General features: G+C 39.5%; 2 protein-coding genes across 2 annotated transcripts in view; one reads left to right on the top strand and one right to left on the bottom strand.

Annotated features, from left to right (window-relative positions):
* ITGA4 (integrin subunit alpha 4) overlaps window positions 1-14,702 on the top strand; it is a 92,758-nt gene that overhangs the window by 64,685 nt on the left and 13,371 nt on the right. Inside the window, exons 17-20 of the mRNA XM_019461119.2 lie at window positions 774-850; window positions 12,058-12,208; window positions 13,571-13,666; window positions 14,353-14,432. Of these exons, the coding sequence (XP_019316664.1) occupies window positions 774-850; window positions 12,058-12,208; window positions 13,571-13,666; window positions 14,353-14,432 (404 nt within the window). The remainder of the gene's footprint in view (window positions 1-773; window positions 851-12,057; window positions 12,209-13,570; window positions 13,667-14,352; window positions 14,433-14,702) is intronic.
* CERKL (ceramide kinase like) overlaps window positions 486-14,702 on the bottom strand; it is a 131,814-nt gene continuing 117,597 nt past the window's right edge. Inside the window, exon 12 of the mRNA XM_053907223.1 lies at window positions 486-696. Coding sequence (XP_053763198.1) covers window positions 661-696 — 36 coding nt within the window. The 3' untranslated portion in view covers window positions 486-660. The remainder of the gene's footprint in view (window positions 697-14,702) is intronic.

The following is a 14,702-nucleotide window of genomic DNA, read 5'->3' as shown; positions in this document are numbered from 1 at the left end:
CTGACACCCTATCTGACAACATGCTAGTCATTTCCCATTTAATGAACCTAGCTCCTTCTCTGACTTTGTGGATTTCTCTCAGCATCTTTCCCTTTTTACCTGTTCCTCTTAGCTTCCTTTTTACCTCTCTCCACTTTTTCCTCTATCTTAGACCTCAGGTCTTCCCACGTACCTCTTAGTATCTCTGGGTCCTATTAAAATGTTCCGAGTTAAATAAGTTCTGGAACCCTTAGGATAGACTATCATTTAATTTAGCTCCAGGTGTCCTCCAGTAAAATTTCTAACTTTCTACATTTTGCTGTTTTCACTAAATGGAGGCTCACCTCCCATCACCTGTGAAAAGTGCATGCCATGCTTCTTAGTCGTAAGTGGGATCGCACAGTAGCACCAGCAAATTGAGAGGAATTCGGCGAAGGACACCCTGGCAGCACAGGCTTTAAATACCTACCTAGGGTACTACCTCAGTCTGCTTAAACTCATTTTTTTTATAGCAATTGTAGAAGAAACAATAATCTTTCAATTTAACACATCTAGGCTTTATGTTAACGTGTTGGAAGAACTTGGTACCTTTTAGTCCTGCAGTTACTTGTCATTGGAACTGTGACTAATTCTCAAATCAAACTCCAAAAGGGACAAAATGAGGTGTTCATCAATTTTATTTCACTTTTCTCGTGTACCACAGATGGCAATTTCTTTCTAAAAAAAAAAAAAAGCATAGAAGTATACCTCCTTATTAAACTAACATAAAAAATACTGTTCTGTTTTACTTCCAGATAAATTTTGCAAGATTTTGTGCCCACCAAAATTGCTCTGCTGACTTACAGGTTTCTGGGAGAATTGGATTTTTTAAGTAAGTGTAGTTTCCTGTTCCTCACTGAGATGGGTAACGGGTGTGTGCTTGTCTGTTCTGACGAGACTAATCCTTGGGGATTAGAGGCATTCAATGAATTGAACAACATTCTGCTGAGAGAGATGAAGAGGTCTGTATATCCCTCCCTGAACATATATACTCAGAGCTAACCACTTTTTGAAAGAATGAGAATATGTGAGCACCAAGGTTTTAATCTTTTACTGACCACTCAGGAGATATTTCAGGATTTAATTGTGCCTTGGGTTATCATTATTGTAGTTATGTTTTAGACATTGTAAGTGCCTGTTAATAGAGTTTAGGTGGCAAAACGGGCTAACATCCACTAACGTAAGGATTAGTTTTTTTTTAATCATCCACAAACTGGTTACATAAGTCAGACTGATGTACAAAACAAAAGAAATACCTAAATGTATATATGACACATTTGAAAGGGAATAAACCACTTTGCTTCTCTAAATTCATGGATGGGGGGACAGTAAAAAGAAAATACACGTATCATGCCAAGAATAATGCCTACACAAGACATAGCGAAAATTAGATAAAGGTTGCTTGCTTTTACTATTTTATCATGGGAAATAAGCCACTGCAATTTTGTATCCTGTCTAAATACCTTATTTGGAAATTGCTCTGTGTACTAGAGGGAAGATAGGAGAAATGAGGACCAGAGAGAGAGAATCTAAACTTAGGTTGAAGGCTCACTGTGTACAGGAAGTGAAAGAGGAATCAGTGGCAGGACAGGAAAACGGTAAACGATTTTGTGGAGGTAGGGATAGAAAGGAAACAAGTTTAATTGGGGCATGTTGAATCTGGTGCGATTTCCATGTATGCAGCTTTCTGCTTGAAAATCTAGTTCAGGATTGTATTTGGAAGTCTTCTCCCATTAGCAGTTTGTGAGCGTGCAGGGCTCGGGGGTGGGGAGATGCATGGAGATGGGAATTTCAGAGAAAAGAACTAAGGATCAAGTTGGGGAGGAGTCGATTTTATTTAAAGATCTTAACAAGAATAGCAAGTCCCTGGGGGGAAACTGAAGAGGTATCTTTGGAGAACTAAGAAGAGAACCAAACCCATCGTGAAATAGCCAATGGAGAATATAGAAAGAGGGATTTAATACTGTAAAATTTTGTAGAGAGATCAGATACCACAATGCCTGAGGAAAGGTCATGGGAATTGGCATTTAGAACGGGACTGGCGGGTGAGAAAAGGCTGTCCCTGGCAAATTGTGAGATGGGAATTTCATTGCAGTAGTAGGCAGTCAGGTCTTAAGGGAAAAATAATATACTGGGGACGAGTAGTTTCAACTGAAGAATTTTTATGTAGTGATGAAATCTGTTATTTAATCATGGAAAAACATGAACACACGTGAGGGTCGAAAGCAGAGGAAAGACTAAATCCAAGAGAGAAATGTCCTTAAAACCAGGGGGCACTTTTCAGACTCGACCTGAACTCTCCTCTGAAACATCTGACAGCCGCTCACTTCACCTTTTGCACATCTTTCGCGTTAAGTTCCATGTTGCCATAGAACTCGCCTTCTGCTCCTACTTCTCTAGCTTTTTCTCAGTTGTTTTTGGAGGATCCATGCTTTTGGCTCTCCTGGGTTCCTGGACCATTCTCTCTCACCCCTTTCTCACACTCCCATATTTTCCCTGGGTAATCTTGCCCACAGCTGTGACCTCCCCTGGCCTGTCTACACTGCTGTTGCTCAGTATCTCAGAGTTCCACACCTACACTGGCAACTGTCCACTAAGACAGGTCGTGTTGGGGACCCAGTCACTGTCTACCAATGACACACAGATAGTTACCAAGGCCAACAACCTGGAGCTCAGCCTGCATTCTTCTCTTTTATCCCTGAAACACAATAAATTACTTAGTTCTGTGATACTACCACCTAAAGGTGTATTTGTTAATCTGTCCTACTTTTCTATCTCTACCACTATTGTTCCAAACCAGGTGCTCAATATCCTCCCTGGATCACCAGGCTTTCCCACTTTTTGGCCTTTGGGCCTCTGGTTTTGTATTCTAGTTCCTCTACCTGGGGTGATTCCAGAGTGTGAGCTTTCTGACATAAACTCCCTAATGTTGTTAGCAATGCTGCAGGACTTTTTTCCATTGATGGCAGGATACTTCAGAGTTGCTTGGCCCTGCATGCTTCCCTGAGCCTCTGTATCTTTTTGTTTCTCCCACTTACCTACCTGATTAATTCTTATTTACCTTATAAATCTCAGCTCTTTTCTAGGTAAAGCCCCCTTTGTCTCCAGCTACCCGAACCCAAGTCCTCCTATGACCCTGGTCCCACTGCACTTAGGCTCACCACCATTACTGTCTGTCTCCATGCTATCCTGTGAGCTGCATCAAGGCAGGTTTCTGGCTTTTCATCCCAGTGCTCCCAGTGTCTAACACAGTGCCTGGAATGCTACAGGTGACTAATGGATGTTTGCTGAGAACAGAGCAAGGGCCTAAGGAAACAGTATGTAATGCGGTCAGACTCAGATGCAGGAGTTTGCCTTAGAGAGAAGTTAAGATTCTCCTTACCCTGAGCTAAGAAATTGTGAAAAGGTGCTTGACAATAGACTAAGAAAGCTCTGTGCAGAAGGAAGGGAAATGCAAAGAATTCATGGATGGCCAGGATATAAAGGGAGTTTATGTATGGAAAGCGAAGGCTTTGAGAAAAGACTTGAGAACTAGAAGGGAATGGGAAAAGATTCAAACGAGCTGTTAGGATAAATGGGATAGGAATGAGTAAAAAGGTTGACAAACAGTGTTGAGTACCCTGCTGGGGTGGGATCACATATGGCAGAGAATAAATTAATTCTTTTCACTTAGTCAATGCCAGTATAGCCTTGAGCATCCACAGTTGAGGGCCAAGAAGGCCTAACCTATTTGATTTATAATTGGACTTTATACTTAAATTATCCAGATTAGCTGTTCAAAGAGCCCAAAAACAATGACTACTAACTACTTTGTACCCCAGCATGTAATGTGGTGCCTTTGTTGAGTTATTAGATGAATAATTTACAACCTTCCCATTCATGTATTTATTTTCTTTGTCAAACGCTTAGTTTTCTTAGTGTTTTTGCTGTCACCGGCCTTTGATAAGAAGAGCTGTGTGGGGGAAAGCTTATCTAAGCTATAAATAAGTCATGTTTTCATTTTCATAAATCAGACACTCCCATTGTCCCTTTTGTCACCTTTCTCTGCAACCACTCTGGCCGATGAAAAAATGGGGCGTTGAAGTTTATGTGAAAATATCACCATGGATGCTTCTTTCCTGAAGAATGAAAGTACATCTTATTGAATTAAGATATTCTCTCACAATAAATTATATTACCTACTTTACATTTTTAATTTGAAGTGATCATTTTTCTTGAAATCTATCAAGTTTATTGTGATTTTAAACGGCAGCCAGGGAAGCATAAGGCAGTGTTTCTGAAGGTGTGGCCTTTGAGTCACCTTTATGAGAATCACCTGTAATGCTTATGAGAAATGGAGTTTTCCAGGCCACACACCATCCAAATAGGAATCTATGGGTGCCAGGCCAGACATGTTCAGTAGTCATAGGGCTACGAGTGTTTCTTATCAAACTAAAATGTGGGCAGCGATGTTGTAGTTGAGTTTCAGGTTCGGAGTCAAACTAACCTGGTTCAAGTGGATCTACCATTTACTAGCTGAATGACCTTTTTAGAGAAGCCTTATCAGTTCTGTAAACCTCTTTCCTCATTGATAAGAAAGTAAAATCATACCTACTCTACAAGGTTGTTTTAAGATAAAATGCAGTGATACAAACCGAGGGCATAGCACAAAGCCTGGAATACATAAAGGTTCCTAACAGTTATTGTTGATAACACTGCTGTTGGCATACGTACAGGCTTTGATTAAAAAATAATAATAATAAAGTTAGGGCATCTGGTTGGCTCAGTCAGTTAAGCTTCGGACTCTTGATTTCGGCTCAGGTCATAATCTCACAGTTTGTGAGATCCCGCCCTGCCTCAGGCTCCATACTCACAGCAAGGAGCCTGCTTGGGAGTCTCTCCTCCCTCTGACCCTCTCTGGGTCACCTGCACATGCTTTCTCTCTCTCTCTCTCAAATGATAAAAAAAACATAAAAAAATTTTTTTAATTAAAAAAAAAAGTTTTAGTTTGGTGATAAAATGAAATAGTGCCAAAGAATCCTAAACATTCTCCACGTATGTACTGGTTATTTGCCCAAAGTTTAATGTCTCTTTATGTCCCAAGAAAGCCGCTGATTGGGTCAGAAGTTGTTAGTTTCACGAGGTTTGAGGTGGCAAGGATGCCAGTGTAAGGTATAAGTCCCACATCTTTTGTACCAACTAGGAAAGTTACAGGCTGTTTCTGTTAGGTAAATGATAACTTGAGAAATTTTCAAATGAAAACTCTTAATTAACTTTTAGGCCCACAGTGAAGGGTTCTGAAAATTGCTTTGCATTATAACAAATTCTATGCTATCAGACAGAAATATGCCTCTCTCACCTAAAAGTCCCCTCTCCCTTGTTGGTAATAGTAAGCACACGTGACCACTCATTCTATACGTTCCCCTGAATATAACTCCACTGATACTAACGGTGTTCATGTGCCTCAGAGCTAGAAACCTGCTTTAGCTAAATGCATTTATTTCCTCAGTAAAGAACATGAGTTGTGAGGACTGTGGTAGCAGACTGCCTAGAGCAAACTATATAGCACACAGGCACACTCTGTCTCATGTCTTCATTAAGTGGAGGCTTCCCCCGAATGTCTAAATTCTCAGGACAATAAACTCCAATCAAATGGGCTTGCACTGCAAAATGATCAACAAGGATGGTTTTATCAAGATCACAAATCTAATAGCAGGTATTAGCCATCACATAGGCTGTTTCAAATCCAGCCTTTCATATAGATTACTGATACAAATGACACTGCTTCCCTTGTCTACCTCAGTTATGTGTCCCAGGCAAGTGGTGTAGCTTTTCCTGAGCAAGTGCATTCATATCAGTTAGGAATGCTTTTCACTGCAAGTAAGGATACTTGATGAATAGTGACTTAAACAAGGAAGGCACTTAATTGTTTTGCATAAGAAGCAGAAGGTGGTGGGGCGCCTGGGTGGCTCAGTCGGTGAAGCATCCGACTTCAGCTCAGGTCATGATCTCGCGGTTTGTGAGTTCGAGCCCCGCGTCGGGCTCTGTGCTGCCAGCTCAGAGCCTGGAGCCTGCTTCAGATTCTGTGTCCCCCTCTTTCTGCCCCTCCCCTGCTCATGCTTTGTCTCTCTCCCCAAAATAAATAAATATTAAAAATAAATAAAGCAGAAAGTGGCTGCAGATTAAATGGGCAGCTAGCAAAATGGGGACATGCATGGTTATCTTTCTAGTTCTCTCGGCTTTTCCCTCACGGTCACCCCATGGCCGTAGCAGCACCTAGATTCCCAACAAGAGAAAAGGGGCAAGAGTAAAATTCTGGGTCCACTTGAGGCTGCCTTTCTAGGAAGGGAAGCATCTTTACAGATTTCTTCTTCTGATTGAGACCTTGTCACATGCTCATCCCTGCATCTGTCCTGGTGGAAGGAGAATGGAATCATCATGACCATCCTAGATCAATCATAATTCATTCCCTGAAGCTAAACTAGGGGCTTCTCTTCTGCAATTTCAATGGAATACAGCCTTCTGCCTGAATAATCTGGGGTTCTTCTAGCAGCTAAGAAGGAAAATTACTGTTGGGTGGACAGTGGGCAATGCACAGCATCTGCCACTATGCTGTTTGTCCCCGAAAGAGCAAGTCTAACAAAATTGTCTGTTTTTAAAAAGGAGATGGTAGGAATATATGCTTCACTGATCTCAGAGTTTTAGAAAGATGAATTACCTGCTTTATACATGAAAACATGCTAATTACTAACTGTATCTTCCAATCTGTGTTCTTAGGCTGTACCTCTTGGGACATCAATGAGTTTGCTCCTATTCAAATGCAATCTTCTTAAATGTCAGTTAACTGATATATTGTGGTTGATGAGAATTTTCCAGTATTTTCTTTTTTCCTGAAGTCAGTAGTAAAGAAAAAAAGAGGATGATTTGTCACATGGACCTATAGGCCACTTGCTGCAGGCTAGGTTTTTGTCAAAAATAAATGAGTCCTGTACCTTGACACAAGTACATTATCAGTTTACAATTAGATTTTGTTCTAACATCTTGATTAAAAACACGTTAGCTATGAAGCATTAATTCATTCTATCAAGGCAAACTGCATTCATTATACTAAGACTTGAGGAGGATTTCTCATAAAATAAAATAATACTCAGGGAAAACAGAGCCTCGTGCTGAAATACATCATTTTTCTATCTTTCCTCTTTCACTTATTAAGTTATGATTCTGTATGTACACAGTACCTTGATTTGTTTAAATTATGTGGGTTCTCGGCTGCTTTGTAAATTTCAAGTGTGCATTATGCATGTTTTAATGAAGAATGAGCTACGATTCCCGGGGAAAGCTCTGGTTCAGCCTTGTCGCACTTCCAGATGTGCACCTGGTCCTTTATTATGTCTCACATAAAAAGCTGGTGGGTATCTCTCTGACGGCACCTTGTTAATGAATCAAGATACAGTAAGATGTATATTAAAAAAAAAGAGTAGAATTGTAATTATGGTAATGTGGCAAAATAGCTTAAAAATGGAAAATAAACCAGGAGTATAGCCGCTGAAATGGGAACATTGTGTTTCTCTTTAATTTGCTGTTGTCTTGGAACCTAGCTGCTTATGCAGTACTTTCACCTTCTGTTGCTTGTCTAAGTGCCAACTTCTTTCCCAAAGGTGTTCAGTGACTAATGCTTTGGGTACAAGCCAGAATATTTTATAAATGTCTATTTCTAGGCAGCTCTTCTACAAGTCTTAATTAAACTTTAATGTCAAGCTGAAGTTTACTTTTAGAACCTCCTAGGCTCCTGTAGTTGTGACGGGACTGTAGAGCAGTGGGGGGTAATGTAGGACAGCCATGTTCTCCCACCTTCCCTCTCTGCCCTCTAACAGCTCCACCAAGCAGACGTGTACTTACGTAACGTAAAGGTTTACGCCATAAGAGTGATCAGTCACAGGCATTCCCTAAGATGGTGGGAAAAATGGAGCCTGCTGCCACAGAGTGGCATTCTCCCACCTGAAATGGTAGCCATGGTTTAGAGTGACTGTTTTGTTTAGTTGATACACATCCTTGCAGAAAAGCTCCAACTTCTCAAACCCAGGGGTTAGAAACTAGAGATGCTACGTATGAACATGTTCCTCATTCCCTTCTCCTCAATGTCTCCCGAACCAACCAAGGAATTATGAGGTCTGGGGCATTGTTTTCTCTGATGCTGCATCTGATGCCATCCGAAATAACAAAGCCTTTGTTATTGCCAGAATAATACAGATTTTAAATATAGTCCTATTATGTTGTATGCTTATTTTGAAACTAGTGGTATTTCTCAGTCAGGTTGGTCTGTGGTACAGCCAGCAAACTTTTTCCGTGAAGGGACAGATAGTAAATACTTTAGGCCCTGTGGGACAAAGGTCTGTCTCAGCTACTCACCTCTGCCATCATAGTGCAGAAGTGGCCACAGATGAAGGAGGATGGCTGTATTTCAGTAAACCTTTATTACAGAACCAGACGGGCCCAAATTTGGCCTGTAGGCAGTTTTTGAAACCGTACTCTATGGGATGTTGGCTTTTTACATGATAGTTCTGTGGTACATTTTTTTATTTATTGATACACTATAGTTCCCTATATTTTATTAAATATAGTTTTTTGGTATAATTTAAGATGGCTGCCAAACTTAACCAGATTTGGAGATTTTCAAGAGTTAATCCTGGATTAACAAACTATAGCGGTCTGCTCAGAGACAGACTAACCCAAAAGAATTATATTTATATGTTCACCAGAAGACTGTAATAGCTCCAGACTAGGACTGCCCAAATTCCCAATGATAATTGAATGGATAAATAAAATGTGGTATATTTACAAACTGCAATGTATACACCAGTGAGCATAAACAATTTAGAACTCCATGCATCAATAGAAATTAATGTTACAAGCAAAATTTTAAGTACAGAAAGCCTGATACTTAAAAATTCTCTGTGATTTCACTTACATGAAATAAAAAACTGGGCAAAGCCAGTCGATACTAATAAAAGGAAGATGATGGGTGGGGACAATAACTGGAAGGGAGGGGGCAGAATATCCTATTTCTTCTGCCGTTAATAGGTCTTCTTGATGTGGGTGCTCCTTTCTTCAGTGCATTCAGTTTATAAAAATTACTGAGCTGTGCTCTTAGGATATGCATATTTTTCTCTTTGTACTATCGTGATAAGTAAGTGTAAAATGAAAAAATCAGGATGAGAGGGGAAGAATTTTTAGGTATAAGTGAACTGTCTAACTTCTTAGAGCTATACCATTTGAAGTTAAAGAGTACGGAGAAGTGTCTAAAATTGGCCCATTCCAAGGTTCATAAAAATAATTCTCAAAAATCATACTCTTTCCAGTATTGATCTTGCCATTAATGTATTGGTCAATTCAACAATTGTATTGCCACTACAATGTCAGTTGTGTGATGGGGTACAGATCATGTGAATGTAGTAGATGTTTACTTAATGAAACACTTAGAATTCACAGAACACAGAACCATGACTGTAACTTGGTAGAATTTATCATGATGAGTTAATGAACTTTTTACAAACATGTATCCAGCATTTTCTCCACTCTTTTCTTTAGTGTTACCCAGTCCTTTTTAAATGTTTGATACAGTTGTATACCACATATATTTTTTGAACACTAGTTATGTTTGCAGGCTCTGAGAAAACAGTGGTAATCATGATTTAGCATCTTCTGTTTAGGAGAACTTATTCTAGTGATGACAAAAGCCAAACCATGCGAAAATACTTCCTTATAGGGGTGCCCAGTGTGCTTTGGGAGAGGGAGAAGCTGCTTCTGTTAGAGAGAATGCAGTGCTGAGTGATAGGGGTTAGCACTGAGAATCCACGGGAAAAACTTCTGAGAACTAGTAACACTGACACTGCACTGAGTCTTGAACATGACCAAATCACCCAGAGATGTGAAGAGGGAAGGTGTTAAAGGCAGAGAGAGAGCTTCACAGAAGGTACAGAATGCAGGTGTTTGGATACCTGTTTGCAGTTAAGTATGGCTCAAGCAAAGGAATGAGTTGTGCAGAGTAGTGAGGCCTCATGTGCTGTGCTAGTAAGTTAGCACTCTGTCTTGAAGGCGCTGAAGGACATTAAGTGGGCCTATGACGTTATCAAGTTTGCTTTTTTTTTTTTTTTTTCAATATATGAAGTTTATTGTCAAATTGGTTTCCATACAACACCCAGTGCTCATCCCAAAAGGTGCCCTCCTCAATACCCATCACCCACCCTCCCCTCCCCCCCCACCCCCCATCAACCCTCAGTTCTCAGTTTTTAAGAGTCTCTTATACTTTTGCTCTCTCCCACTCTAACCTCCTTTTTTTTTTCCTTCCCCTCCCCCATGGGTTTCTGTTAAGTTTCTCAGTTTGCTTTCTGTAAAGTGACCCTCCCTGGCAGTGTGAAAACTGGATTGGATAAGGAGGACTTGAGAAATCAGTTAAGGGTATAATCCACATTAAGTCATGTTCAGTCATGAAGTTTTCATACCTTTATATTAAAAAAAAAAAAAAAAGTACTCCCAAAATTAACTCTAAATAATCAGAATGGCAGAAAAAAAAAGAAGCAACATGCCTTTGCTACCCTCAGGCAAAAGTGGTTCCTGCCTTGGTTTCCCAGAGCTGCTTATTCACAACTCCCTTCCATGTATTTATAATATTTGTTTAAATTTTGTTTATACATCTGTCCTTTACTATATATGCTCTATAAGGGTGGGAATTTATTTTTGTATCTGGAATAATGAATATCATGATTATATAGGAGCTTTCAATTACAGTTGATCATTCATGTGTCTTCACAGAATAAATTTTGAAACCTGTCCTTAAACTCTGTTCCCAGATACCGTTTGTTTGAAATCAATTCAGCAATAACTATTAAATGCAGACTATATGTTTAGTTTATCCAAACACTAATCTTCTATACAGATGTTGATTAGAATGATACAATGTAAACATGGGGAAACTTTCTCTCGTACTAGGTGAATATTTACCTTTCTAATTGTTAGGATTACCTTCACCTGATGCTTTGCCTTGGGTCACATCCTTCACTGGTTAAAAATTAATATCTAAGAATGTCTGTCTTTAAGGAGAGATTATAGAATCATTGTGTACAAGTTTTCTTTGACTCTTCTAATTCTCTAATTGGTAGAGAGACTGGGCTGTGCAGACATTTACCTTGAGACTTTAGAACATTCCTGCTGTGATACTTTGAATCAGTTCCTTAAGCCTCAGGTTTTTTATATATCAAGGTATTTTTCTGTGGATTTCGTGGACTGTGCATGAGCCAAACCTTCCGAGTAGTAATTATTACTATTACAGATGGTGACTGAGGCTTAAAAATGCTAAATGACCTCCTACAACCCAAAAGAATTAGGCCAGAGCCAGAACTTGAACTCACTCACACCTATGTCTAGATTCACAGCAACCTTCTCTTTCCAGTTCATGGGACGATGAAGCATGGCTGCAGTTCTGTGTTTAACTTGGTCTGGTTATTGGTAGAAGTAGCCAGCCTGCCTTAAGACATTGAAGGTAGTGCGACAGACTGTAGTGGCACCCACTTGCTGGGCCTAGCGGTCCTTTTCATGGGCTGTGCTCATTCCACCAAAACATCCTCTATTTTGGTGGAGGTAGTCTCTCTCTTCTCCTTTTCTCCTACTACTCCCCATTTCCCCCTTCGGTCTGGGCAACAGCTAGTTCAGTGTCTTTCCAAGGGTAAAGAAAGAAAAGAAATAAACATCTTCACTTTTGGAAAAAAAAATACTGTGAAATATGAGAAAAATCTGTTAAAGTATAGAAGAAGTGAAACAGAAAATGTAAAGCAGATTTGCTTAATTATAACTAATTAAAAATAACAAACTTCCTGGGTAATAGTTGGCTGAATTTATCTGAAACATGAGAAATTGAGTTCTTTCGAGCATGAATTTGCATCTACTTGCGTGAGATCATCTCCCCATGGTGTTTTTCTAAATTAGTATTGTATGTTCAGGATAAACGAGGAGATGGGATTTTTATTTCCCAAACAAGAACTAAATATTAACATCAATTTTCAGGCCACATGAAAATAAGACCTATCTTGCTGTTGGAAGTATGAAGACCTTGATGTTGAACGTGTCCTTGTTTAATGCTGGAGATGATGCGTACGAAACGACTCTGCACATCAGACTCCCCTCTGGTCTTTACTTCGTTAAGATTTTAGATCTGGTAAGTTTCAAAAACCACAGTCGCATTCGTTTTTTAAAGTGTAAATGGTATACTCCATTTCATCAATGTTATGCCTAAATATTTGGGGTAGATGCAGACTTATCACTCAAGCTTCCGTTGATTTTTGACACTTCGTTCATGCTCCTGATCAAAATGACAAGTTCCTTGGGATCTGAGATCAAAAGAGTTAGCTTCCTGCTTCCAAATGCTACTGTGTGAGAGACGCAACTGTCCAATTGTCCAAGCAAGCTGTTCGGGTGCCATTGCTTTTCTCACAGATGACATGCTCATTTGGTGCTACGATCCTGCTCTTCTTGGCTGGGGTCCGTGCACAGGCAATATTGGTCCTCTAAGCTGGGCTCCCATAGTTACTGCTCTTCATTTTAAGTTCACATGCTCAGTATTGTTCCCAAAGAACTTCCAACAAATACTGTACAACCAGCAGTCTTCCACAAATTCTGACATCTTGGTGCCAACCAGATCACAGGCAATTTCTCTTTTCCTACAAGAGTTTGAAGCACCTAGAGACCTGTTCTTACTACCATGCCTCAATCGTCAACACTTAAATCCATCATCCAGGCATTAATAAGGTTGATTTCAAAGGGAAAAGCCTGTCACTTTCTCTCTTGACGCCTATCTTATCCCTTAGCAAATGTATTCCTCTCTTATCCAGAGGCCATCTCTTCAAACCAAGGACATGTAGAGAGGTCTTTGACTCCTCAGAAATAAGTTACCCTTTTCTCTAGAGCATCGGCAGCCTATTTGCAATAGTATGAGAGAAAAGTCAAATATTCAGTGTATGTGATATGTTATATGGTATATATAGTACATATAGTATATATACATGTCTAGTGTATATACATCTACAGTATATAGCTAACAGTGTATATTTATATACATTTCTCTGAATATTTGACTATATATATCTAATTGTGATGACCGTTATTACAATTATATACTTTGTCACATTCTCACATCTCAGACAAGAGGGCCAATGAAATATGGACTTCCTTAATTCCTTGCTTCAAGGTTTTTCAAGGAACTGGATCTTGAATTAAATAGACAATACAAACAGGGATGAAAGCTACAGGTCCAGGAAGTATTCTGTGGAAAATTTACATGAGTATTAAAATATACCAATATATGTGTATCCATGTACACACATATTTATAAATTTTTATTTACATATTTATAAATTTTATTTTTATTTCTATTTATCCCCAAAGTAAACAGAAAAAAAAAGTCTTCCAGGAGAGCAAATTCTTCAGGGATGATTTTCTTTTAAAAAACCATTTTCTAACATATGTTATAAACTTCGGGTTTCCTTCTTACCTAAGCCAGTTGTTTCATTTTTCCTTTTAGGAAGAGAAACAAATAAACTGTGAAGTAACAGACAGTGCTGGCTTAGTAAAACTCGACTGCAGTGTTGGATATATATATGTAGATCACCTATCAAGGGTAAGCATTTAGCATGTTTTACTAACATGAATATAAAATATTTTCTATTTCTTCCATGTTTATGCCACATGCAAATATAAAATTTACCGTTATTATTTATTTGCTTAGAGCAAGCAGCTAAATGATGAAATAAAACTCCAACCAACTGGGCTTGAGATTTTTGAGATTGTGTTTATATTCTTGGCAATGTTCACTGAAAAAAAAAAATTTTAAAAAAGCGGGGGCACATGTTTGTGTCAAGATGGGCATGTGAATGTGTGGATCAGGATTCTGCTACCCTGTCTCACCCTTCTCCAACACTCCCCCCACCCCTCTCCACCCCAGGTGGTCCTATCTGCCAGGCATGTTACCTCTGCTATACAAAAAGGTGTTACTGGCAAGAGTCCTCACTCAAGTTGTTAAAGCATCTCTAATTTTGTCAGTCTGGACCTGCCTGTCTTTACATTTAGAGGCGGCTTTGTCTCTGAGTGTCACTTGTGGAAACGCTGGTGCTTTAAAATTGCCACAAACCCAACAGCGTCCCCATAGCCCACCGCCTAAGAGAGGGGTAATCTGTGCTTCCAGAACTTAGTCTCAAATCTGCATTCCACAGACCATAAACATTAAGGGAAATTAAAATTCAGATTATAAAAAATACTACTTCCACATTTAAAAAAAATGGGCATGTCCCTCTCTGCGTTTTACAGATAGATATTAGCTTTCTCCTGGATGGGAGCTCACTCAGCAGAGCAGAAGAGGATCTCAACATCACAGTGCATGCCACCTGGTACGTTTCATTGTGAAAAAGAGAATTGTGCTAAAGGAAATGGACCCCTGACTTTAGGGTGTCGGTAGGGCGGGGGAGTTAGGGAGAATCATTGGAGCTGTGTTCCATTGTCTGGCGGAGAAAATTTTGCTTGTGTGATCTAAGGAAAAAAAAAAAAATCTGTCTGTGGAGCAAATAACGCTGTAAATAATGGGAGCAAATTTTTGCCAACCCTGTCATAAACATTTCTTACTACTGCATCTGCTTTTTTCTCCACTCCCCAAAGCCTCC

Source organism: Panthera pardus, unplaced genomic scaffold (genome assembly GCF_024362965.1).
Source record: "Panthera pardus isolate Hobbes unplaced genomic scaffold, ASM2436296v1 HiC_scaffold_10, whole genome shotgun sequence".
NCBI lineage: Eukaryota > Metazoa > Chordata > Mammalia > Carnivora > Felidae > Panthera > Panthera pardus.
The sequence above is the reverse complement of the archived record's forward strand: the minus strand, read 5'-3'. Positions and strand labels throughout refer to the sequence as shown.